This window comes from Cannabis sativa, chromosome 1 (genome assembly GCF_029168945.1).
Source record: "Cannabis sativa cultivar Pink pepper isolate KNU-18-1 chromosome 1, ASM2916894v1, whole genome shotgun sequence".
NCBI classification, from domain to species: Eukaryota; Viridiplantae; Streptophyta; class Magnoliopsida; order Rosales; family Cannabaceae; genus Cannabis; species Cannabis sativa.
In genome coordinates this window covers 18,343,496-18,371,339 of record NC_083601.1, presented here as the reverse complement: position 1 = coordinate 18,371,339, position 27,844 = coordinate 18,343,496, and the positions used below count along the sequence as shown (strand labels likewise).

The 27,844-nt window shown below is 32.9% G+C and overlaps 1 protein-coding gene and 1 long non-coding RNA gene across 2 annotated transcripts; both read left to right on the top strand.

Annotated features, from left to right (window-relative positions):
- Window positions 1-7,171: 7,171 nt before the first annotated feature.
- LOC133031566 (uncharacterized) lies at window positions 7,172-9,619 on the top strand. Its single transcript, XR_009684681.1, has 3 exons — window positions 7,172-8,584; window positions 8,687-8,785; window positions 8,961-9,619. It is a non-coding gene; the product is annotated as an uncharacterized LOC133031566 (long non-coding RNA).
- A 67-nt stretch (window positions 9,620-9,686) lies between these two features.
- On the top strand, window positions 9,687-11,692 carry LOC115704035 (THO complex subunit 6-like). The gene is made up of 7 exons (XM_061105094.1): window positions 9,687-9,699; window positions 9,807-9,860; window positions 9,992-10,072; window positions 10,393-10,432; window positions 10,673-10,785; window positions 10,866-11,168; window positions 11,251-11,692. Exons 3-6 carry the CDS (start codon window positions 10,010-10,012, stop codon window positions 11,019-11,021), a joined length of 372 nt encoding a protein of 123 aa, XP_060961077.1. The 5' UTR covers window positions 9,687-9,699; window positions 9,807-9,860; window positions 9,992-10,009; the 3' UTR covers window positions 11,022-11,168; window positions 11,251-11,692.
- Window positions 11,693-27,844: the final 16,152 nt, after the last annotated feature.

Here is a 27,844-nt window from a genome sequence, read left to right as displayed (position 1 = left end):
AACCTTCTTCAATAATAAGTTCCTCATTAATAATAGGACTCTCGTCATCTTAGATATTAGGAGCAATATATTCATCAACAATGAGAGCATTACCAACTGGAGCAGGATTAAGACTACTATTATCATCTCTTGAAAAAGACATAGGAATAAAAATTCTTTTAGATGACTCCTTTGATTTATCATACTGAATGGTTCTCATTTCATCCATAAAATATTCAACTGCAGTGTTTTCACTAGTGTCATATAATTTTTCTACAGCATTGAAAAAGTCATTAGCATTTGAGGTGTTTGGCAAACCATTAAATGAATGTTTTGGAATTGAACTTTCATAGCAATGAGACTAAGATTATTTGAATTTTTCCATTGTGCATGAAGAATTTTTTAGGCGACAATGCTGATATTAGTAAAAAAAAAAAAGTACATAAGTCCAAATCTATTATGCCTAAAGTAATTTTCACATCTCGTTTCCATGTTTTAAAGTTAGAAGCATTCAGAATTCAGATAAAAACGTTATTGTTGTTCGCAGAAAAGGAGACCAAAAAATAAAACTTGATTAAGCTATATATGAGCCAAGCAATTAGAAAATATTGTAGAGTCAACTGGTCATTATAAACTCCCATTTGGGGTGAGAATATAACACACATGATCTACCTTCATGAAGTTAACAATAAAAAAAAAAATACATATCAAGTAAGAATTTATTACTTTTGGGCAAATAAATTTCTTAAATAATATATATTAATTTAAGCAAAAAATAATAATAAATATATATTGAAATTATTACCTTTGGACAAATAATTAAAATATACACATTTAATATTAACTCACTTCATGGAATGTGAACTAATATATATAACTACTACCTTTGGGTAAGTAATTACACATATAGTCAACTAAAATAAATATTTTCTACAACATATGAAACTTGGTGATAAAATAATCATTAAAAGATAAATAATTTTCAACTAAATTTCTAAAAAGTTATATATTAATTGCTTGTAATATATTGACAATAAAAAATAAAGTGTCCACCATAACACATTATTTTTACATCAAACACTCAAGTTTTACAAACTTTAGAACAACAAATAATGGAAAGATGTGAAAGAAAGAATATTGGTGGAGATTATATAGTCAAGATAAATCAAATAAGAGAGTGACTACGTCAAACAGAACGAGAAGAAACTCAAAAAAAAAAATCAATGATTTACGGATTTCGAAAAATCATCAAAAATTATTTTTAATAATTTTTTAACTACATAATTATCATTAAAATAATAATTATTATTAAACGGAGTCAAAAAATTATTTAAAAATCATAGAAAAATCATAAATTAAATTATAAGCACGCTGGAAAAAGAAACGTCAAAAAACGACATCGGAAGTGGCTGCACGCGCCCCCACGCACCGCTGCCGAGAGTGGGCATCGCAGAGGAGGGTCTTCTTCTTCCTCCAGCCGGTTCCTCATGCAGGTCACGCGACTCGGTTCGTGCCCAGGTGGGTCGGAGTTGTTTTCCAGCCAAAAACGCGACGAAAACTTCGGGAAAAGGAGGGGTTTTATTCGGGATTGAATTTCTACTCTATCTATGGATTCAATTCGGCGTAAAACATCCAAAACAACGGTAGATCTAGTAATTTAATCCGCAAATTTCAAACCGAAAAAAAATCATTAAACCTACTGATTTTGGACTAAATCGGTAATGGAAATAGGTAGCCGTATTAGAAAATAATGTAGAAATCATTTATGCATAATCAATTTCAATCAATTATAATTATAATAAAAAAATCTAAATATAATTTCATCATTAAAAACACAACAACCCTAAAATTTTAATCTTGAAATTCTCCTAATTTATTGAACAATTTTATGCAAATAATATATCAAAAGAAAGAGAATTTAATGAGGAATAAAACCTCTAAACTTTTAAGATTGAAAAACAAAAAATTCAACATAGAATAATAACGAAATTAATATGTAATTGAAGAAAATTAACATATACATATTAATTGTTATACAAATTATAGGTTCTAAATCATATACAATAGGCAATCTGATACCACATGTTAGAAAAAATCATTTAATAAACCCAAGATCAATTTGTATATAACATAGAACACAATAATAATATATAATAATTAGGTATGCGTACCTGATTGATCTATAGCAATTACCTCAATTCGATTCATAGCAATTACTTCAATTCAATAGTGCAATACTATCAACTAAGTCTTCCTCCCTAGATCTCTAAATCAGAAGCAGTTTATTTATCTGATTATCAAAAGGTATACAATTGTGATGAGACAATATGTATTTGTAGAGTTAGGGAGGGGACTTAGCTACATAATCTTAGTTGGACTGGGCTTGCTCATCAAAGACTTCAGTTTATTTATCTGATTATCAAAAGGTATATAATTGTGATGAGACAATATGTATTTATAGAGTTAGGGAGGGGACTTAGCTATATAATCCTAGTTTAACTGGGCTGCTCATCAAAGGCTTCAATTAACTGAAAAAGCCCACACTTCTGCTTTACATAGAGATTGCACACAGATGCTAAGCCCATTAACAATTGATCACTAATAATATGAACTAACACATCAAAGAACTGTCCAATCGACCTAAGTTTTAAATAAAACCAATAAAAACTAATGTAATCCCAAATAAAAAGTCTAACAAAAAAAATCTCGAAGCAGTATTAAAACAATATCAATATTTTGTGTAAGATTGTTCCCAATATCAATATTTAATAAAATAAAAAAATATATTAACTATACATAAAGAACTTAGTCTATTTGATTTGGTTTGATATTACATTGAATATTTTGTTAGTTCGCTCTAACGCTTGTTTAGTAGACAACAAGTGAATAAGCCTGGGCAAACTGTTTGTGAGATTTATAAAATTGTGATCAAACTTAAAAAATTATAAATGGTTAAAATTGACCACTCTAATGGATGGTCAATACCAGAAGAAATTCACATATATGAGAAAACTAGAAAGAATTATGGAATTTCTTTCCGTTTAGAAGTCTAAGACTTCTAAGTTTGTTCTATTCTTGTTAATATTGCCATTTACTAGCTTCCCAGACACCCTTAAAGTAATAAAAGAGAAAGATAAAAGAGCATGGATTATGGAATTTTTTGTCTTTTACTTAATAGTTTATTTAATCAATGCAAAGCCTTGACTTTCAAAGTTTAAATAAGACCAAGACCAAGACCAAGACATAATTTACTATCGTGAACTCCTTTTTGTTTGAACAAGCCTTGTTACTAAAGAAAATTATGTCCAGCGTGGAGATAAAAATTTAAATATGGTGTAATGAAATCATATTCTTCATGACACAAACCGTAGAAAGAGAGGAACTCCATGAAAGTCTTGCATCTCACGTGGAAAGAAAAGATGCTGCCAAAGCTTGCTGCAAATGAGGCAACTGCAAAGGGCATAAAGCTCGCTCTTACGAAGGAGAAAGAAAAGAACCGACATTGTTATTGGAGCTACTAATGACAAATCCATGCTCTTTCGACCTCCAACCACCATGATGATGCAGATGTCACCTCTTTATGGTGTGTCGAGCTATACGACTAATATAATTTATCATTTTTTTATTCTATTTTATGAGGAATAGATACATAAATAAAAGTATTATTATAATTATAAAAAAAAAATTTAATGTCTTTTGAAGTTTTCGAGTTATAAATTATAAATTATGCTATTTTTTAATCAGAACAACAAAGATTATGCTAATTTTGTATTATTTATTTGGCATTAGCCATTAGGTATAGCGAGAAAAATCATCTATAATAGTTAAAAATATCGATAACTTCAACACTAATAATATGAAAAGGTTCCCAAATATCAAGGTGTATTAAATTAAAAAAAAAAAACAACAGTAGCAAAATTATTGTTAGAAACAAAGGGAGATTGCTTTTGTTTAGCAAAATGACATATAGAGCACATATAATCTAGTGGTTTCTCACAAAATTGCAAATGTTTATTTAAGATAGTAGTAATGTTCATAGAGGGATGACCAAGGCAAAGATGTCGGGGGTCCTTGAAAGTACATGTATTGTTTGAAAAAATAGAAATATTAGATGTGAGAAAATGTTTGCAAAACAGTTGTCCAATTTTTTTAGCAGTCTCAATCGTGAAAGTAAGGGAGGAATTCTGAATCGAACATTGAGTAGAAGTAAATGTGAGTTTATTAGGACAATGTTCAAGATAAGCATTAATAGAAAATAAGTTAAACTGGAATTATGGAATGTATAACACATCAGTTAAAGTTAGTTTATCAGATATTTTCACGATTCCATGTTTGTTGATCTGTATCTGATGACCATTAGGTAAAGTAACTAAGTTAGCAAAAGGATTTTTATTGAGAGATGTAAAACAATGAAGAGAATGACATATACGGTGTGTGGCTCCACTATCTACAATCCATAGAAAAAGTGTAAAAGGATTCTCATTACCAAAGACGTTAGAAACCACAGGAAGACTGTCACTGGTGGAAAGAGCGCCTCAAATTTTTTGATTGAGGAGGGAAATCAGTTGTTGGCTGAGTTGTAGCTGGGAAGAACCGGTGATGGAAGCCTTTGGACTAGTAGAAACTTGATTGTCCGAGTAGTAGATTTATTTTTCCTCTTGTCACCATATCCTAGTGGAAAACCATGAATGAAGTAGCACTTCTCAACCAGGTGACCTGGTTTAAGACAGTTGGAACAAGTTGGTGGAAGCTTCTTACTCCAAGAAGGTTGATTGGGGTTTGGTTTAGCAGGGGCAACAACAATAATACTGGTGTTGCCAAAACAACGTTGGTGCTCTTGTTGAGCGACCATAAAAAAAACTTTAGACAGTGACAGAAAAGGATCAAAGAGAATAATCTGAGCCCGAATGCCCAAGTAAGATTCCTTGAGACCAATCAAGAATTGAAGAATCTGGTCTCTGGTGTAGTAATCAACTTTTTGCATAACACCACAAGTGCAACCACAAGTGCAAGGAGTGTTTGGTTGATACTCATTGAGTTCATCCCAGAGGGCTTGTAACTAGGTAAAATAGGTAGTGACCAATTTATCGCCTTGTTTAATATTGTTAACAAAGGTCTTAAGTGTTGGAAATATTTTACCAGGATCTAGATTTACTACCAAGTATGTTTGATTAACATCCTAATATGAATTCTAAAACAATGAAATAAACACATATAAAGTTTAGTTAACCTTACATTGGGTGCAGCGGAATATAATGACTCCTTCCATTCAGATCTCTAGCCCTTGATTCCTTTCTGTAGCAGAGCATTATCAAGATCTGAATCTGGATCTCTTTCTCTCCTTCCTTTGATGCTGATTCTCCTTCTTGTTGTTTGGATTCTCCTACAGTCTTACACACTATGATTGAGATACCACTTGATGTGTGTGGGCACTACTCTATCACTCAAGGATTTCGAAATTTTAAGAGAAGAAAAGAGAGAGGAAAGTGGCTATGGCTTTCTCTGAAAGAAACAATGTGCAAGTCATGAGTTTCCTGAAGCCAACACTTTCTATTTATAGAATGCCCTCTAGGTTTAGGTTAGAATTGTATGGCATTAAAATAATGGAAAAATAAATAGTAAACCCTTTGCATAGTGGGCGGCCATATAAGGAAATTGGGCCTCACTTTGCAACTTTCCCATTTTGTTATTTTTCATTCCCATTTTCTCAAAAATGCCAATTTTCTAATTTAACCATTTAAATGCCAATTCTAATTATTTAATAACTTAAAAATAATTATTAAATAATATTGTCATTTAATATATTTATTAATTTAGACGTATAAAGTCTCTTAATTAATAAATAAACCTAGAATCTCTTTTCTTTACAATTTCGCCCTTGCTTAGTGAAAATTCATAAAGTAGACATAGTCTAACATTAGAATTATAATTGATTAATTAAAATCAATTAACTGAGTCTTACAAGCAGTATGGTCTCAACTAGTATGGGGACCATGGGCCTATATTTTCGAGCTTCCAATAAGTCGAAACGAATTTACCAAGTAATTTCCCTAACTTATTAATTCCTTATTGAATCCACACTTAGAACTTGGAATTGCACTCTCAGTCATATAGAACGCTCTATATGTTCCACGATATAGATACGTCATTAGTTATCTATTGTTATAATCCTAATTTGATCAATGACCCTCTAATAGTTGATCTACATTGAATAGGCACTAAGTTACCGTTACACCTTCACTGTATTTTATCCTTAAAATACTTAGCTCCGTCTAAATGATATTTCAGCGTAGTGAAATGAGATCTCCACCATTTATCTCTGTTTAGCCAAGCTCGAAGGATATCATCGTTTCACTTCTAAATTCCTATAGAAGTTATAGATTCCATATTTATGTTAGCGCTCCCACTCAATTATACTATCATGTTCCCAAAATGTACGTATCACCCTGACCCAAAAGTAGGCTTAACTAACAAATCAAAGAACATGTATAGTACTCTTGAGATCGAACCTAATCATATCAGGATTAAGATCATTTGATCTAGGATCAACGGGTGTTATTGAATTGAATAGATATTACGGTAAATTTTAATATATCTAATCAAAATTCAATATTGGTCCCTTCCGATGTATACTCCACCGATACTGGTAAACTTTGCCAATGTCTTGGAAAGGACATAACACTTTTCCGAGGTGTAAGAATACCTATCGCTGATTATACCATGTCAGTCTAAATCCAGTGTTCTGACAAATCAGGGAATAAACTTTCGAACATATATAATTAAGATTATATTCCACTGTGCTAACAACACTATAATCATTAACAAATTCATATGTTCTGGACTTAAATAGAATTCATACATTATATATAATCATGAAATAAATCATGTGAACCATGCAACATAAAATGTTATTTCTGATCTTTATTAATAAGTAAATCTGATTATATTGAAATGGATTTTATTTAGGGCAAAAAACCCAACATTAAGTTGGAGAATACAAGGGTCATTACTCTGGCAAGGGGACCAAACAGGGGCAAAACTGCCTCGTCGAGGCAAAAACACAAGACCCATAATCTGTGTAACACATTTAAATAAAGTCAATATAATGCTTAATGTTATTCGGCGAATTGTTATATATCTTGTCATTACGGGCTCGCCATATCGTATCCACTCCTCTTGTCTTCGAGTTCCAAAGAAAAGTTACCCAATCCCAAACCCGAGCTCCCGAGTCTAAAATTGGCATGATACCCCATGGGGAAGACCTCCATAGGTCGTAAGCAAAATTATAGTAGAGGAAAATGTATTCCATAGATTCCTCACCCTCCCCACAAATTGGGCAATCGACCTTCTCAATGTGCATTCTCTTAATGAGTTGAGCACGAACAGGTAGAGCATTTGAAAGGATGCTCCACCAAAGAATCTTATGACGCTCCAAGACTTTTGAGTTCCAAAATTTATTCCACAAGGCAGGAGCAACATTGCACAACGGATCACGATCAAGAGCTTGGACTAGGTAGGAAAATTTAGACGAAAACAAACCACTCGGCTCCTTAGTCCAAACCCATCGATCACTACCTTGTCCACTAGGCTTTTCCCGAAGAGGGAGTGGAGCCTAGGTATGTAGTCCCCGTTATCAAGGAGAAAATCTGCCACTTTCTCCAAACCCTCAAGCCTAGTAGAGGAAGGCTTAGGGTAGTAATCTTGGTCATTGATAATCCACAGGTCATCCCAAATATTTGTCCATTTCACATCCACTATAACTTTGCAAGCACCTTTCTTGAGGATAGATATCGATCGCACCACATTATTTGAGAACCAAGAATTCAAATTTTTAGAGGAACACTCCAAGAACGATTTACCTCTCAAGTACTTGGCTTTTAAAATTCACAACATAGCGATTAATCCTCATTAATAAGTGCTCAATCCCATTTGGCTAGCAAGACCTTGTTCATTTTTATAGTCTTTCTAAATTCAAGACCACCCCGAGATTTAAGGAGGCATAAATGGTCCCAAACCTTTAAATAAATTCCACGATTATTTTGTTCTCAACCCCTCCAAAAATCCCTAACCATACCATCAATTTTAGTGGCAACCCCACCATAAATTCCACGGTTTAATGAAGCTTTCATAATTTTTATTTTTTACATAGAGGGATTTTGGTATTTCATTAAAGTCACGACCTACGTCGTGTCGTTTTAGGCCAATTTTATATTTTTTTAGTTAGTTTTGGTGGCAGAATACTTCAATCAAACCAGATAGCTAAACAGTACTACTACCTCTTCAAATTCCAGAATGTGCGGCGATGTGACCAACTGGGACGAAGAGACTTACAGGGAAACCATATTGAAGGATAGGGAGATTCAAACCCGAACCGTTTTCAGAACCGCTTGGGCTCCCTCCCAAAACCCTAATCCGGACTCCATCGTCGTCGCCTCCAGTGACAGATCACTCGGTTCTTACTCCATTTCTTCAATTATCTCTGACCTTGTACGTTCATCCTTTTCTCTATCTAAATATAATCCTTATCCTCTCGAAATGGCGATTTTCTTCTTATAAATAATATCTGACCATTGCTACTGGGACTAGGGAACGCCAAAGCTCCACAGTATGTATGGCGAGTTGATTATTTATTTATTTTTTTGTTTGTTTGAGAAAATTATGCTGAACTGAGCTGAGTATGGTGTTATGTTGCTTGGTTTTGATGTAGCTATTTTGAGGCTGAACCTGAGTGTTTCCTTCAAGGGCATGAAGGACCTTTATACGATGTGAAATTCTATGGTGATGGTGAAGATGCTCTGTTCCTAAGGTAATGGTTCAATTATACATTTTGAGTTTTGTATTTTGTAAAGAGATGATGCTTGTTAATGGCACTACGCTCATTGTTTCATGTTTGAATTTTAAACACAAGTTTTGTTTCAAGAGCTAAACATTTGTTGAAGAAAAATCTGAAAGTCATTTTTTTTTCTTTAAAAAAAATGCAGCTGCGGTGATGATGGTCGTATTCGAGGATGGAGGTGGAAGGATTGTACAGAATCTTACGCTCCTATTCCTTTGCAAGGTATTGAATGTGACTTTCTGCAAGTAGGTCTTAAGCAAGCATTCCTTTTGAATTTTGTTACTACTTGTCTGATATAGATATCGTATAGCCCTATGTAGTTTTTTTTTTTTAGCAGTGTAGCTTGGTATTTCTACATTACATAATTTGATAATTGATATTGGTAACAGCCTTGTTTTTATTAGAATTTTGTAAAATCTCACTTCTTCTTCTTTTTCTTCTTCTTGTTCTTTCATTATTATGCTTTCAGGAAAGCACATGAGACCAGTTCTTGACTTGGTGAATCCTTAACGTAAGTGAGTTATTTAAAATGATAAATCATTTCACTACAGTTTATAGTGTTGTTCATATATCAGAGTATGAAGGGAGTCTAGTTGCAGGATTTGTCATATGTAGTCTTGTTACCGCCTGTAGATAATATGTAAAGTAAAATCATTAAACCTTGTTGACATGCTGGAAATTTATTTACTGAAACAATGATTTGATGTTTCGATTTTCTTATCAGAATTGAGGTTTTTTTTTAATATTTTTATGATGCTTATTTTTTGTATGTTCTTATTAAGGCATTCTACATTTTGATTTGGTATTTCCTAATTACTGTTTTCTCATTTTCATCTCATGTTATTGTGCTTTGTAGAGGTCCTTGTATTGCTGTTAATACTCTGGTGTGTGCTCTTCCAGAATTTCAATTCTTCGGGTCTTCTCATCTCTCCTTTCAGAATGATGGTGCAATGCAATGATTATATTTCTAACCAAAACTTTTTTTTTTCAGAGTGGGTCCATATATGCAGCTGCAGGGGATTCTTGTGCTTATTGTTGGGATGTGGTATGTATTTGTTGTGGGGAACGTACTACTCATGTTATGACTTTTCCGGGCAGACATATACATTACTTCTATTTTTATTGCTTTGATTTCCTTTCTGCACTAATCCTGTACGACGTGTTCAAAAATTGTAGGACACTGGTCAAGTGAAAATGGTTTATAAGGGGCACTCAGACTACTTGCATAGCATAACTGCTAGAAACTCTACTAATCAGGTGCAGATGTCGTTTTTAGTTTTTCTTAAACTTTCACGAGAGCTTCATCTACTAAGGCTAACCTGTAATAGATTTTCCTCTTACCCTGCTCTCTTCAACACAAATTGCTTCGGAGAAACATGTTTCATCAACAGAAGCACAAATTTCTTGAATTAAGATAATAAGGAGGGTGGGGTGGGGTAGGGGGGAGGGGGAGTAGCTGTCATTTGACATCTTTATAATTTAATCACAGTGATAACTCTAAAAGCAGAGTGCCTTGATATAGAGATCATGCATTACTTTCCTGAATTTTGTTTATTCTCATTTTTCTTAATATTCAGATTATAACTGGTTCAGAGGATGGCACAGCACGAATATGGGGTAAAAATCTAGCCTTTTGGTTTTGAGGTATTCAGAGCAGAAGCTTCTGCACCAAACCATTTATATATATTCCTTTTCTTTGTTTTGATTTCTTTGTTCTCTTTCTTATGTGGTTTATTGGTTTCTGTACTTTGACTAGTACTTTGTAATGTATAAGTATTTCAATTTGTTTTCCTCCAATTAGCTTTAAGTAGTACTGAACTATCTTTTTAGAAGAGGAAGTAATGCGGTGTAACTTAGATTACAGAAGTGGAAAGTGTATTCAAGTGATTGAACCAGGAAAGGAAATGAAGCTGAAAGGACATTCCTCGTATGTCGGTTGCATTAGTCTTGATGCAAGTGAAAGCTGGTTGGTTAGTACGAATTTATTACAGTAGTATTCTTTTTCTTTTCTTCATTTTAGTATTTCTTACTTCAAATTAAACATTTTTAGGCTTGTGGGAGTGGTCGGAGTTTATCAGTATGGAACCTTCCTGCTTCTGAATGTATTTCAAAGATTTCAACTTCTGCATCTGTGCAGGATGTGGTTTTTGATGAAAACCAAGTGAGTGGCTTTTCTTTTTATTCTCAACGGTTAGACATGGAGTGAAGCTTTTAACATCTTTTTGGTCCATATCAGATACTAGCAGTTGTGGCAGAACTCCTGCTCAACCGGTTCAATATAAATGGGGAGATTCTTTCACAAATACAATGCGCTCCTCAGTCAGCCTTCTCTGTCTCATTACATCCATCTGGGGTATGATTTTTATCTCTCTCTCTATTCAAGTGACTCAGGCTTACCCATGCTTCTCATTTCATTGAGCCACTGTTTGGTTCAGGTTACAGCCGTTGGTGGTTATGGAGGTCTTGTTGATGTCATCTCACAATTTGGAAGCCACTCATGCACATTTCGCTGCCAATTTGAATATTAAGAATTCTACTGCAGTTTCAACCTGTGTGAACATGTTGCTGAAATTGTAAGTTGTTTTTGAATTGAAACAAGCCTCAGGAGTCAGCTAGTAGACATCTTTTCCCTGCACAGAATAGTTTAAGGTTGCTTGTTGGATGCTTCACTGTGTTACTAGCATGGAATTTTTCAGCACCTCTATTTGTGACATTGTTTTACTGCAAAAATATTAGCAACTTGTAGTTTACTAATTTTGGCAATACCACCTTGTAATAATTAGGCCTTCCAAAGATTTAAGTTATAGATAATTTGGATGTGGTTGATTTAACGAGTGTTAGCTCATTTACATTTTGAGGAAAGAGGTCTTTCGATTATTTGTATTTTCTTCATCTGATTATGGTTTTAATTTGTGGGGTTTGGTGATTTAGGCGCAAATCATAATTAGGTGTAATAATCATTATAGATTGCAATACTTAAGTCTAAAGTCTAATCTAATCTAATCTATAATAAAAATATTGGAAATGAAATTACACTCGCAGCACATGAATATTTATTTTTTTTAAGAAAACATTCTTATTAGGCACGTTGATGTCTTGCAAAATGATTAGCGATTGAGAGTCAATAGTGAATTGTAGTGATATGATACTTTAGGTGGTGCTAGTCTTTTAGTATTTTTTTTTAAAAAAAAAATGATTGAATAAATAACCAATTGTCTATCTTGGTCGGGAACATTTTTCACGAATGAATGATAATCTGATTTGAGTGGGGCTTTTTGATTCGTCTGCTATTTCTGAATTTTTGTTCATGTGATTTGTTGCTGTGTTAGTTTTTATGCTTATTAAGTTATTTTTGTTTTGTTTATTACTCTTGCTCTATTGGATATTTGGTGTATGCATGAGGGCATCTTTACTGAGAAGGTAATCATTCTCTTATATTTGTTTACTTGAATTATTAAAATTAGGAAAGAGAGAATTTAATTAAACAAGAGATAAAAGAAAGGGAATACTTCCTCCACTAATTTTGTAAGGAATGTAATGGATTTTATTTATTTTTATTGAGAAATTTTATTTACACCTCAAAATTTTTTATAGACACCGTATTTTAATAATTTCATTTTATATAAAATTTCTTAAAAACCGTGTTTTTACAAATGTCAATTATATATACGAAAATATAAAACTGTATGCGTCTGCAAAAGCAAAATGTAATTCTGTTATTGTAGAAAACAGTTTTGCAGTAACAAAACAGAACAGGCAGAATATAAAATATTTGCAGAAAAATAAATAACTTGACACAAGAGATTTATACGTGGTATCAGTGTTCTCCCGAACACTACTAGTCCACGGGGCCACGCCCAGAGAATGAAATCAATTAATAAAGTATCAAAATTACAAAGACAATTGACTTAAACAAGTTTAGACTCCCTCTAAAGTATTGTCGCAATCTTTTGTAATCCACTTTATGAATCTGACTTCTTGAAACACCTTCAAGCCTGAACTCCCTTCGTCTTTGAAGTGTGAGTGCTTACTTCCTCCCGAAGTAAGGCTTCAACAAGTCTTCTCCCGAAGACCAAGTGCTTACTTTCTCCCGAAGTAAGGCTTTATCAAGTCTTCTCCCGAAGACCAATCTCTTGTTCAGTCAAGTAGTTCTTCACAACCTCTAGGACAGAGTAAGAACAGAAATAAACAACTAGAACCTAGATGAACAACTAGGCTCTCACAAAACAAAGAAACTCTCTTCTCTCAAAAGATAAATGCAAAAAATGAATAATGGAAGAGCTGATTTGAATGACTGCTCTCTAGGCTCTATTTATAGAACATAGAAACCTTAGAGACAGTCACAAGGTCGAATCTACAGCTGTACAAAAACTTTCCTAAGAATACACGATCTGCAGCATTAGATTCGGATGCTGACGCAACAGATCAGACCAGAAACGGGAAACTTGCTATAATCGGGTCCGATCCTCTATCAATGCTTGATTCCTGCCAAAAACAGATTAGATATTCTGATTGTATCAAGATACAATCGAAATCAATAAGGAAAAGGCAATAATCAAAGTTTCCCTAAAAAAGACAACTTTCCCAAAAGAGAATTGCTTCTCTTTTAAGAAGTTTCCAAACAAAGGAAAGTTCAGCTGAAAAGTGCAACTTTCCTAACAAGGAAAAGAACAACTATAATCCGAATAAACAAGGTAAGAAATCGGTTATGAATGCAAAAGAATCTTACCATAAAAGAAAAAATATTTTGTCAACTAACTTGCCAAAAAAGGACTTTACAATCTCCCCCTTTGGCACTTTAGATGAACAAAATATTTTTTTAACACAAAGTACCTGCAAGATAAAGTTAGCCATAACAAATAACTACTCCCCCTGAGTAACACAATCGAAAACCAACAATAACTAAAGAAACATGCTAACTTTTAAACAAAATAGTTCACAAGTACTAAACACAACTCTCCCTGGAAAAAGGGTCCAGAGTTGGTCCAAACAAACAGTTAAAATCAAAATATTACTCCCCCTTTTTGTTTATCTAAGGGCCAAAGATAACAAATAAGAAAATAGAAATATGTCCAATCAAACGCAAAGAAGAAAAAAAACTTAGTCTCGGTAGAGCTTGACCAAGGAGGTCAACTGCTTGGACATCTCTTGCTGAAGTTCCTCCATGGCAACAAGACGATTGTTCACCAGCTGAACCTCATTCTTGACTTCCTGGATTTCTGCAGCAGCAGAACTCGAACTTGCAGCAGCAGCAGCAGCAACAGCTCCAGCTTTAGGCCTCTTTTGAAACACACCATCAAAGTACTCCGAGGGTTGGAATGTTGGTCCAGTGATTGAAGGCTCAAGTGTTTCATGAGATTGGGCCACATTTTTCTGAGAGGATAAAACCTTAAAGATTAGATTTGGAAATACAAGCTTAAAGGTTGGCTTTTTACCTCTTCAAAATGAAACAATTTGGTTCAAAATGTGGGAGGCCAAGTCAATAGATGCTCCAGAGGTGATGCGGTAGAGGAATGAGGCCACATCTTGAGACACCACGGTCTTGTTGGAGTTTGGAACCCAATTGCTAAGAGCAAACCTCATGAGTGATGCATGAGCAAAAGTAAGATGGGTGATTCGAAGACTCTCCCCTGATTTTAATTCAGACCGTGCACCAGTGAGTTCAGAGAGCATCAATTCACGATCCATAGACATAATGGCATTTGAGACATTCTCTGGAAGTTGCAAGGCTTGAGCAATGTCTTTTTCAGAAAAAGAAAACCAATGTCCCCTAACATACACTTTTCGAAAAAAAGTCTAGAATTCTCATCAAGAAAATCATCAGAGAGATTAGCATAGAAATCCTTAACAATGTTTGCAATGTACCCATTGAAACCAGTGAGAGTGTTTTCCCATTGATGAAATTGAATAAACTAAACAATTCCATAGACCCGATGAGCATGCAAATCATAATTTCTCTCACTCTCAAACTTACGGGTAGCATACAGATTCCAATCATGCTCATTATCATGATAATAAAATCGAGGACAGTGAGAAAGGGTTGTAGGAACGTTACCAGGAGAGGATTCCTTCAAAGGCAAGCAGCAGAAGCCTTTGCTGCTGAAAAGGATCGAGCAGGAGTTGGAGCAGATTTGGTCAATTGAGGCTCTATCTCGAGTTCAGTGTCCTCACTATCTGAGGAAACTCCCATGTCCTCTGGAATCTCCTTCTCAGAATGGAGAGAAACAGATTTGTCAGAGGAGACTTCCGTTGGATCTTCTTCTTCTGAACTCGAAGAAACCGAAGGTGGATTCGTTTTAAGCTTCTTCTTGGCTGGAGGCACTGGCTTATCACGACTTCGAGATGATCGAAGTTCCTTCTCGACAGAAGCTTGCTGGGCATGAGTTCGAGTAGAAGGACCAGATGGGGTAGATGCAGGAATTGATGCAGCAGGAGGAGGAACTGCAGCAGGTGGTGGAGATTCCTTCGAAGATGAAGACGATGAAGACCAAGTCCTGTAAGGACGCACAGATTTTGAGCCACTTGCTTAGGAAGACGTTTTGGCTTCTCGGGCTGAGATTCACGTTGGGGAAGCGATGAATCTCCTGTTTTTGCAGCAGCAGCAGGAGGCACGGTTGAAGCAGCAGGAGGTGCATTGGAGGGGGTTGCATCGGTTTCCACCATCTTTTTGGGATGCCCTAGGTTCTTTGTTCTCACCATTTTGATCTGAAAGGGACGATGAACAGTTACAACAAGAGAGACAAGAAAATAGGTTCGGGTTGTTGGTATTACATTTATCCAGGATCTTAGATCTACTCACAAGTATGTTGATTTAACAACCTAATATTGAACTTCTAAAACGATGAACTAAACACATAAAAGTTAAGAATAACTTACAGTGATTGCAGCGGAATTAATGTCTCCTTCCACTCAGATCTCTAACCCTTGATTCCTGTCTGTAGCAGAGTATAATCAAGATCTGAGCCCGAAAGTTCTTCAGTTGGATGTGATCCTTCACAGTCTTCCAAACTATAATAAGGTACTGAATGATGTGTGTGGGCACTTCTCTCTCACTAGGAATTTCGAAATTTCTCTCTTGTTTTCTCTCTTGATTTCGTGTGACACACAATGCAAAGCAAAGTTTTCTTTTTCAAGCACACCAAGAGAAGAGAGGGGGCGGCTATAAATAGGAAAAGGGAAGACCACAACTTTCCAAATAAACAGTTTCCTCTTTTACTGTGTAATTGAATAACTGCCTTATTTAGTGTGATTCACCACTTTCCTATTTAGGCTAGGCTTTGATTAGCAATTATATGGCAAATTAAATTGAAAATAATAATTGGGAAATATGCAATCATGTGGCCGGCCATGGTGTGTGTGGGCCTCACATGGATTTTGCAGTTTCCTCAATTTTATTTCTATTTCTCCAAAAAATGCCATTTTTCCAATTCTAATCATTTATATGCCAAAACTAATTATTTAATAACTAAAATAGATTATTAAATAATATTGCCATTTAAAATTAATTATTAATTTAGACATGCAAAGTCTCATAATTAATAATTAAACCTAGAAACCCTCTTATTTACAATTTTATCCCTAAACTGTGAGAATTCACAAATTAGACATGGTCTAACTTTTAGAATTATAATTGATTAATCATAAATCAATTATAGAGTCTTACAAACAGTATAGTCTCAACTAGAATGGGGACCATGGATCTATATTCTGAGCTTCCAATAAGTTGAACCGATTTACCAAGTAAATCCCTAACTTATTAATTCCTCGTTGAATCCACTCTTAGAACTTGGAATTGCACTCTCAGACTTATATAGAGCATATCATATGTTTCACGATATCAATATGCTATCTCATTTAACCATTGTTATAATCTTAATGTGATTTAGAGATCCTCTATATAGATGATTTACATCGAGAGGGGACCAATTTACCGTTTACACCCCTCAATGTATTTTGCCCATTTGAACACTTAGTTACCTGTAAATGATGTTTTAGTGATCTAATATATAGTCACTGAAACAAGAGCTCATCCATTTACTTCTATTTAACTAAGCTCAAAAGGAATCATCACTTTACTTCTATACACCAGTAGAAGCTATAGATTTCCATATTTATGTTTAGCACTCCCATTCAGTTATGCTATCATGTTCCCAAAATATATGTATTATCCTGACCCAAAGGTGAGCTTTAACTAATAAATCAAAGAACAAGAATAGCACTCCTGAGATTGAGCCTAAGCATATCAGGATTTAGATTCTCTTAATCTAAGATCAACTTCTGACATTGACTTGGAAAGATACAACAGTAAGTTTACAATATCTTTAACCAAGTTCAATATCGGTCCAGTCCAATGCATACTCCATGCATTCGAAACTAGTATACTTTGCCAATGTTCTAGAAAGAACATAACACTTACTCCAAGTGTAAGTATACTTCATCGCTGATTATCACATCAGTGTAAATCCAAAACACTGACGAACAGGGACCAAATCTTTTGAATCATATAATCACAATCACATTCCACTGTATTGACGATACTGTAATTGTGAATAACTATATGTTCTGGATTTAACTGATTTTGTGCATATATCAAGTATATATATTAAACCATAAACATGTAACATACATGTAATCATAATTCACTTCTAAATTGATAACTAATCAGATTGTAATAAGTTTTATTTAGGGCATAAAACCCAACAAACTCCCACTTGCACTAACATAAAACAAGTTGTGCATTACAATCAATCTTTTGTCTTGATCCTCTGATCAAGTGTAGTATATTTGAATCCACCCATATGTCTGGAACCAGGTTCATAAGACCCATGAAACCTCCTTAACTTATGCTCTACTCATCAAGGGATACTGAAATCCTTACTGCCCATTAAGTACATCTGAACAACCAGAAGACATATCTCTCAAATTTTAAAATTTGGAATTGAGATAATGCAGTGTACAATTTTCTTCAGTAAAATAACTTTCTGGTAATTTTGAATTTACAAAATTATATCTTCTCTGATGAAGCTTGAATTATTATAGATGGGTTTTAACACTCTTCTATAATGATTCCTCCACCCCCAGAGTGACCACCATCTCACAATGAGTCGGTGTGCAAATCAGGATCGCTAATGCATAGTTCCTTATATAACATATATGTCACTTTTGTAAATCTTTCTTGATTGTCCCCTAATGTTCCCCATTTGATTACATCTCAGATGGCTCCCACTCAATAGCAGATGTCTGGTTAGAAACTTTTAACCTTTTACTATTGTTTCTGGGAACATCTCATTGTGACTTATTATCTTAAGCTGAAACTGTAAGTTTCTTTAAGATTAGGTCAACAACATAGCAGTCTAGTATTTGAAGTGTAAAATACTTGCTAGAGATTTAAGCAATCAAATCAAGATACCATAAAATGTTATGAGGAATAGACATCTTGAATCAAGTCTTTCGAATAGACTATGCAAGAATTCTTCTATCTTACTCTCATAATTCTGATAAGTTATTTCTATCCATGTGAATGGTTAGACTTGTTTTTATCAGAGGTGTTCTTAAGTTCCTATCACAATTATCAACCAAACGAAGATGGGTAAAGAATTTTAATATTCTCCCACTCAACCAAGGTAATGTGAAACATTATCAAAGAATTTTAATGGTATCAATAACTATTACAACAGTGAATTTAAACTGGAACATATAATCAAGATCAAGGATTTATTCTGATAATAGCTAATTTATTATATTATTTCCATGTTTAAAATTATGTGTCACAAAGGGTACTGTAGAATAAAGTCCACCCCTAAGTTTATAGAGATTATGGTCCACCCCTAAAGGTTGTAAATCTCTAAGTGTGATAGAGAGTCTGTGGAGTTGAATATAATCCAGAGTTCATTAGATATAAAAAATCGTTTGAACTGCATATTATTCTTAACTTTTCTCCACCCCTATTAGATCAAAAGATCTTTTTATTAAACAAATTCTCAAATAATTGTTTTTGGAACTAACAATTATTCATAAACATAGAAATAACTTCTAGTGTTTATGCAGTAATTACTTTGTAAGGAGTTTAAATACCTTTTGAATTTGCATCAATAATAAAAACACATACACATTCAAACATAGTAAATATAATAATCGGTAATAGATAAAATAAAGAACTGAAGCTCAACTCATAAATTGCAATATAATTGAAAAAGATATTTTATTATAAACCCAAAAAAAATTGTTTGCAATATTTATGAGAACCAAACAGGGAATTAAGATCCCAAAACTTGAAATCCAAATTGTTTGAAAAACTAAACAATTAATTCAAATGAACGAGCTTCTTCTTTATTGTAGACAATCTCCATCCACCATCCAGCTTTCTAATCCAACTCGTTAAGACAGCACCCGAGTTTAAGAAGCTTTAGCTATAAGAAGAATAATAAACAGGGTTAGTAGTCCAGAATTATTAATCCAAAAGGATAATAATTCACTAAAAACACATCAGTTTATAAAGAAAATACCTTGTTTCTTTGCGAGATACTTAGGACATTGGGATTTCCAATGGCCTTTCTCATTGCAGTAGAAACACTTTCCTTTTGGTGTATTGCCAGAAGCTCCAGCATTTTTGTTCCTAGCTGCATTCGCAGCTTGAGCTCGCTTCTTGGCATTTTTCCACTTCTTCTTATGATTGGATTTGGAAGTAGAAGCAACAAGTGCCTCAGGACTACTTGTCTTATTACCATTTCCAGAATACTGAAGTTTATTCCCTCTTTTCTTGGGACCTCCAATCAAATTTTCATATGTCTGAAGGTCATTGACTAAAGTATGAAAGTCTTGTTCCTTCTTATTCATGACATAATTTGATGTGTAGGGCAGAAAATCTGGAGTCAGACTATTCAAGATGAGACTCACCTGAGTAGTCTGATCCATTTCAGCACCATGATTCTGGGCTTCCTGGAAATAACTAGCCATCTGGAGAAGGTGATCATGCACATTCTGATGGGGTTCCATCCGTGCGTTGATGAATTTCTTAGTCGCGTCAAAACGAGACTGGATAGATGCCATACCGAATAGCTCGATTAATCGCGTCATGATTTCTGCAGCCGTGACAGTGTTTGCAAACCTTGTTTTCAAGGTGTCAACCATGCTGGAAAGCATGAAGTAACGAGCTTTATTGTTAGCATTATGCCAACGCTCGAACTTCTCTTTCACTGTTTTGGTTTCATTGTCACTTGGCTGCTCAGGGGACGGCTCAGTCAACACAAACGAGGCACTTTCACCTATGAGAGCAATATGAATGTTCTCTCTCCACTTTGGGAAGTTAGACCCATTTAGCTTATTTTCAGTTAAGAGTGACAACATGGGATTTGACATTGCAATTCAGGATACTACAAGACAACACATAGATATCAATTATGGTTTATCACAAAATCTTATTTAGAAATTATTGGCATACAGCAATTAGGAATGACTAGAGAAAATACAAAAAAAAATTCAATCCTAAATAATTTCCAAGGTTTTCAACAAATTGATATCAGTGTCCCGTTTAGGCGAGAATCAAAGCTATCATTCATCGAATAGAGTTGTCAGCTCATCTAAAATGGCAAACATTCTAGCAACCTTTTATTCGATCGAAAAGAGAATCCGACGTTGTCCCGTTTAGGCGAGAGTCAAGGTCATTCTTATTTCATGAGCTTCTACCATTGTTTCATATGTTTGTAAGTCTTATACAGTACCCACCATTAGGGTGATTAATACCAATATAAAACACTTACAAACATATTTATCTTTCGAGATTAAACGGTGCTAACTTGCTAATGAACGTTCCTCCATTAGGGAGGATTACTCACTAAAACAATAGCTATGTAAAACCAACAATGGAGATCGAATATCTTTAAATAATAAAGCTCATTATTTAAATTGTATTTTCTTCTATTATTTATTTATTTTAAATCTATATATATATTTATTAAATTTTAAATTTAGAATAGAATCTAAATAAAATTTAATTTAATATTTGTAAAATTAAACTTAGATGGTTAAGAAAATAAAATGAATTATTTCCATCTTAGTGTTAATTTTCCAACAAATATTAAGAAAATTACTTAATTTAAGTTGTATTAATTTAAATTAATTTGCAACTCAAATTAAAATTTTCTACAAATATATATATTGTATTTCCAAAATATACAATTTTCGAAATACATTTAAAATAAATCAAACTTTACTTAGAAAAAATACCTCAAGCAAAAATATTATCTATCTAGATTTTCTTGACTAATTAATCCAATTTCTAACAATATATTTCAGTTCGTTTATTTTAAATTAATCATTAAATGAAAAAATTATTGATTTAAGTTGATTCAAAATTAATTAAAATAATTAATTTACAACTTCAATCTATCTTTCAAGATAAATTCAAAATCATCTTGCATAATCAAATGCAATTTTGAAAAATGATTAATAAAATAAATAGAATATATTTTGAAAATTATTCAAATTTAAGTTGTTATGGAAATACCCAACTTAAAATAATTTTCTTATTTAATTAAATATCATGAAAATAACAATATCTAAGTATCATTATGAAAATCAACTTAGACATTTAATTTTCAATTTAATTAAATGTATTAAATTCAGGAAATAAATAATTAAGTATAGAGAAGGCTTAATCATTAATTTCCAATTTAATACAAGGAAAAATATCCTTAATTGAATTGTACCAAAATTAATTATTAAACAATTAATTTCACAATCAATGATATTTTCCTATATTAGAAATAACAATAATTAGTATGGAAATAACTATCTAGAAAATATCTCAATTCTACTAAGTATCTTTTCAAGATCTGGAAAATGTCTGATTTAAGTTATTATAGAAAGAATCTATAATTTACAAACTTAAAATTTTTCCAAACATCATTTAATTAAATATCAAAATTAGGTGGTAACTACCTAATTTAAAGATATTCCCTTTTTAAGTTTAAAACCAACTTAAAATAATATCTTTTAAGAATCTTCAATAACTAATTCCTAGAATTCCTCAGCTTAATATTATTATCAAAATATATTCAAATTTAAGTTAAAAGGAAAAATTAGTAATTACTAATTCATAACTTAAATAAGAATATTTAATGAAATAATAAAAGTAAGTTTCAGAAAGAATCTAGTTAGTTAAAATTCTTTATTTAATTAAATACAAGAAAAATGCAAATAGTTTATCTAGAAATGAAATTCATTAAACTATGTTTTTTTCTTAAATTAATTTCGAAGAAATTAATTATGTTGCTATTCAATTTTATTAGGTCAAACTAATATAATTAACCTAGCACAGTTATCCAAATCAGGCAAATGGGCCTTCACAATTGGGGTTGTTCATGTGAGGGGAGGCTGGGTCCAGTATGTCGCACCCACTTCTAAGGCTCCCAACTCTCACACAAGGCCCAAAAGAGATGAATTTAACCTTAAAATGAACAACTATTATTAATTGAATAGGCCCATTAACTAAATGAGCCTAAATAATATCTATCAGGTTATGACATTTTATTTAGCAACAACAACCTATATGTATCTATAATAGAAATTAAACATATAGGCTCACACAGGCACACAGATTTGGATGGATCCTATCATGTTACTAGGTCATACACAGATGAAAGAAGTTTGTAAAAAATTACCTGTTACAAATTATCTACTTGATCTATCATCAATTGAACCATGGGTTAAAATCAGATCATTTGATCTGTCAACAAGTTAACCCTGGCAATTTAGATCAAGTAATAATAGGTTTTAGAAAAACTTACAAACAATCTAAAACACATACTCCTGCAACAAGGTTAGATCTGGATAGTTGGATGTAGGATTTATTTAATTTTAAATCTATATTTCGAAAAATAAAATTAAAATTAAACCTACCATTTTGAAAAAATTAGGTTTTGGGTAACCTAAATGCATTTCAAAATTAAATTGCTAACTTTCCTTTTAAATTTCATGTTATTTAATAAATCAAATAATAAAATAGAAAATGGTAAATACATACCCTTTTCTTATTTTACAATTTAATTTAATTGAAAAATAACAAAATTTAAAAGTTAACAAAAATACCTTATTTCCTCTTTTAAAATTATCATGATTATTTTGATCTTATTTTAATTAAGGTCAAGTTACCAAAAAAAATTAATATCTGACCTTAAAAAAAATAAAATAATCAAATTTTAAAAGAAATAAGAAAAGAGGTAAGCAAAACTTGATTTTTCCCATTTTCAAAATCAAATTGCACTAATATCTAAAATTAATTTTAAAAATTAAAATTAATTTATTTCTGATAATTAGATTTGAAATTTGAAAAACAAAAATCAACATACAAAACTACACAAAAAATCGGAATTTAATTCCATGAAATAGCATGAAAAATCGAAGAAAACGAAGAAAATAGCAGGTGGTACGGACAGCATGCAAAGCATGCTGTCCGCGCGCGTGGAAGGGGAGACATAGCCCAGAAAACTGGGCGCAAGCACCCCTGCGCATGATTTCCGCGCGCGTAGGGAAGGTGCTCACCACCTAGATTTTTCCCGATTTTCAAAAATTCATAACTAATTCAAATTAAATCGAAATCGAGTTCTGTAAAAAAGTTAATTGCTTAGAATTTTCCAAACTATCCAATAAAAATAATTCCAGATACAGACAATCAATTATTTTTCCCATAATTCACAAACATCAATCAAACATCAATATGACACATCATGAAACCATCCAAATCACAAGCAAATCGTTTTAAGTCCAAATTTCTTGCAAGCAAATCAATTACCATGGCTCTGGTGCCAGTTGTTGGTATTATATTTATCCAGGATCTTAGATCTACTCACAAGTATGTTGATTTAACAACCTAATATTGAACTTCTAAAATGATGAACTAAACACGTAAAAGTTAAGAATAACTTACAGTGATTGCAGCGGAATTAATGTCTCCTTCCACTAAGATCTCTAACCCTTGATTCCTGTCTGTAGCAGAGTATAATCAAGATCTGAGCCCGAAAGTTCTTCAGTTGGATGTGATCCTTCACAGTCTTCCAAACTATAATGAGGTACTGAATGATGTGTGTGGGCACTTCTCTCTCACTAGGAATTTCGAAATTTCTCTCTTGTTTTCTCTCTTGATTTCGTGTGACACACAATGCAAAGCAAAGTTTTCTTTTTCAAGCACACCAAGAGAAGAGAGGGGGCGGCTATAAATAGGAAAAGGGAAGACCACAACTTTCCAAATAAACAGTTTCCTCTTTTCTGTGTAATTGAATAACTGCCTTATTTAGTGTGATTCACCACTTTCCTATTTAGGCTAGGCTTTGATTAGCAATTATATGGCAAATTAAATTAAAAATAATAATTGGGAAATATGAAATCATGTGGCCGGCCATGGTGTGTATGGGCCTCACATGGATTTTGCAGTTTCCTCAATTTTATTTCTATTTCTCCAAAAAATGCCATTTTTCCAATTCTAATCATTTAAATGCCAAAACTAATTATTTAATAACTAAAATAGATTATTAAATAATATTGCCATTTAAAATTAATTATTAATTTAGACATGCAAAGTCTCATAATTAATAATTAAACCTAGAAACCCTCTTATTTACAATTTCATCCCTAAACTGTGAGAATTCACAAATTAGACATAGTGATTAATCATAAATCAATTATAGAGTCTTACAAACAGTATAGTCTCAACTAGAATGGGAACCATGGATCTATATTCTGAGCTTCCAATAAGTTGAACCGATTTACCAAGTAAATCCCTAACTTATTAATTCCTCGTTGAATTCACTCTTAGAACTTGGAATTGCACTCTCAGACTTATATAGAGCATATCATATGTTTCACGATATCAATATGCTATCTCATTTAACCATTGTTATAATCTTAATGTGATTTAGAGATCCTCTATATAGATGATTTACATCGAGAGGGGACCAATTTACCGTTTACACCCCTCAATGTATTTTGCCCATTTGAACACTTAGTTACCTGTAAATGATGTTTTAGTGATCTAATATATAGTCACTGAAACAAGAGCTCATCCATTTACTTCTATTTAACTAAGCTCAAAAGGAATCATCACTTTACTTCTATACACCAGTAGAAGCTATAGATTTCCATATTTATGTTTAGCACTCCCATTCAGTTATGCTATCATGTTCCCAAAATATATGTATTATCCTGACCCAAAAGTAGGCTTTAACTAATAAATCAAAGAACAAGAATAGCACTCCTGAGATTGAGCCTAAGCATATCAGGATTTAGATTCTCTTAATCTAAGATCAACTTCTGACATTGACTTGGAAATATACAACGGTAAGTTTACAATATCTTTAACCAAGTTCAATATCGGTCCAGTCCAATGCATACTCCATGCATTCGAAACCAGTATACTTTGCCAATGTTCTGGAAAGAACATAACACTTACTCCAAGTGTAAGTATACTTCATCGCTGATTATCACATCAGTGTAAATCCAAAACACTGACGAACAAGGACCAAATCTTTTGAATGATATAATCACAATCACATTCCACTGTATTGACGATACTGTAATTGTGAATAACTATATGTTCTGGATTTAACTGATTTTGTGCATATATCAAGTATATATATATATGCACATGTAATCATGTAACATGTAACATACATGTAATCATAATTCACTTCTAAATTGATAACTAATCAGATTGTAATGAGTTTTATTTAGGGCATAAAATCCAACACGGGTAGGTGGTGAGTATAAATGACAAAAATAAACATGGAAGCAAGAAAAGAAAAGCAAACCAATTTTGAAATTTTGAAAGGTAACCGCCAGCCCATGAACAAAAAGGAAACCACCCACTCTCTTCCAACTCCTTTCTTTTTTTAAGAAAAAATAAAATAAAAGGAAACTAGAATAACCAACAAAATTTCCAAAAATAAGACAATCTTTCAAGATTAAAAACACATTACCATATAAAAGATCAATCTTTAAATGGAAACATATCAAAATAAATCAAGGAAGAATAAATATTGATACTTACCAATTAAGCACAAAATTTCCTTAGCCCATGAATCAAGTCACCAACACCTCCCTCTCTTTATTTTTTATTTTTTAATTTTAAAGAACTGAAAATAAAATAAAAGATGTACAATAAATATAAGAAATTCTAAACCAAGCAATTTAATCAAAAATCATTACAAATGACAAAAATATATGTTATGCTTTCGAAAGAGAATAATTAATTAGTATTTCAAGAACAAATCATACTTAATTGATGTTGAGGAAAAAGATATGCATGTTACTAACAATTGTGAACCAGGATTTTTAATTTATTTTAGTAGAGTAGACTTACAAAATTGAACACACTTGTCAGACATAAGTGTGTGCAGTGAAAATAGGATCATTGTCCTTGGCAAGATTTTTCATTTTAGCCTTTTTCAATTTGATCCCGCAACTGGATGCTATCACACCATACTGAAGGTAGCCCTTTTCTATGGTAGTGCATCCTCATCATAGTTGCTAATTACAATATTCCAGCTTACTCAAAAGATGGCTTTCACACCTCAGTATGGGTAGCTCTATTCCAGCAAGGGGCCTGACAAGTAACTGAAACAAAAATTGCTCAACTCTGTATAAGAACATTATGAAATCCCAGACACAAATAAAGTAACATGAAACTTTTAACTCAACCTCAAAAAGTATGATAAGAATGAGATCCTAACTAATTATAACCCCAAAGCATAAACATAATTTGTCAAAATAAAATGAAAGAAGATTAAATGCTAGAAAAGAAAAACTTAACAATATTGTACAGAATTATGAACAAGAGAGATTTAGACAATGCAAACTCCCAAAGACTTTCTGAGGGAGTCAAAGCGACTTGAGTCTAGGGCCTTGGTGAAAATATCAGCTAATTGTTTTTCAGTATCAACATATTCTAATTGCAAAGATTTATTTTCAACAAGTTCCCTGATAAAGTGATGCCTTATATCAATGTGCTTTGTTCTAGAATGTTGAACAGGATTTTTGGAAATATTTATGGCACTAGTGTTATCACAAAAGATAGTTAAAACACCCAATTCAAATCCATAATCAATCAACATTTGTTTTAACCATAACAGTTGAGTACAACAACTGCCAGCAGCAATGTACTCAGCTTCGGCTGTGGACAAGGAAATGGAATTTTATTTCTTGCTATCCCAAGATACTAGATTATTTCCAAGAAAGAAATAACCTCCACTTGTGCTCTTTCGATCATCAGCATTGCCTGCCCAATCTACATCACTAAAACAAGCAAGGTTAGAATTTGTATCTTTAGAATACCAAATTCCATAATCAAGAGTACTATTAACATATCGAATAATCCTTTTTACAGCAGATACATGAGATTCCATAGGATTACTTTGATATCTAGCACAAACACCCACACTGTAACAAATATCTGGACGACTAGCAGTTAAATACAATAGACTTCCAATCATACTACGATAAAGTGTAGTGTCTACCTTTACTCCATTCTCATCTTTTGTCAATTTCAATGTGGTGCTCATTGGAGTACTTACCTGCTTAGCCGATTCAAGACCAAACTTCTTGACAAGGTTCTTAGCATACTTACTTTGAGATACAAATGTACCTCCTTCCATTTGTCTAACTTGAAGACCCAAAAAGAAAGTAAGCTCACCAACCATGCTCATTTCAAATTCACTTTTCATTTGATCAACAAAAACCTGCACTTCATGGTTAGATGTAGAACCAAAAACTATATCATCAACATAAATTTGAGCAATGATAAAATCTGATTTTATATGCTTGATGAAAAGAGTTTTATCCACACTACCTCTTTGATAATCATGAGAAAGTAAAAATTGAGTTAACCTTTCATACCAAGCTCGAGGAGCTTGTTTCAGACCATACAAAGCTTTTTCAAGTTTATACACATGGTCTGGAAATTGAGGATCTTCGAATCCTTTTGGTTGCTCAACATAAACTTCCTCACTCAAAATACCATTGAGGAAGGCAGATTTTACA

What these genes read in the sequence shown, in the direction of transcription:
- LOC115704035 (XM_061105094.1), top strand. Translation starts at nt 10,010, where the DNA reads ATGGTTTATAAGGGGCACTCAGACTACTTGCATAGCATAACTGCTAGA. An exon ending in CTAGAAACTCTACTAATCAG is followed by an intron (nt 10,073 to 10,392) that starts GTGCAGATGTCG and finishes CTTAATATTCAG; the next exon opens with ATTATAACTGGTTCAGAGGA. An exon ending in TGGCACAGCACGAATATGGG is followed by an intron (nt 10,433 to 10,672) that starts GTAAAAATCTAG and finishes GGTGTAACTTAG; the next exon opens with ATTACAGAAGTGGAAAGTGT.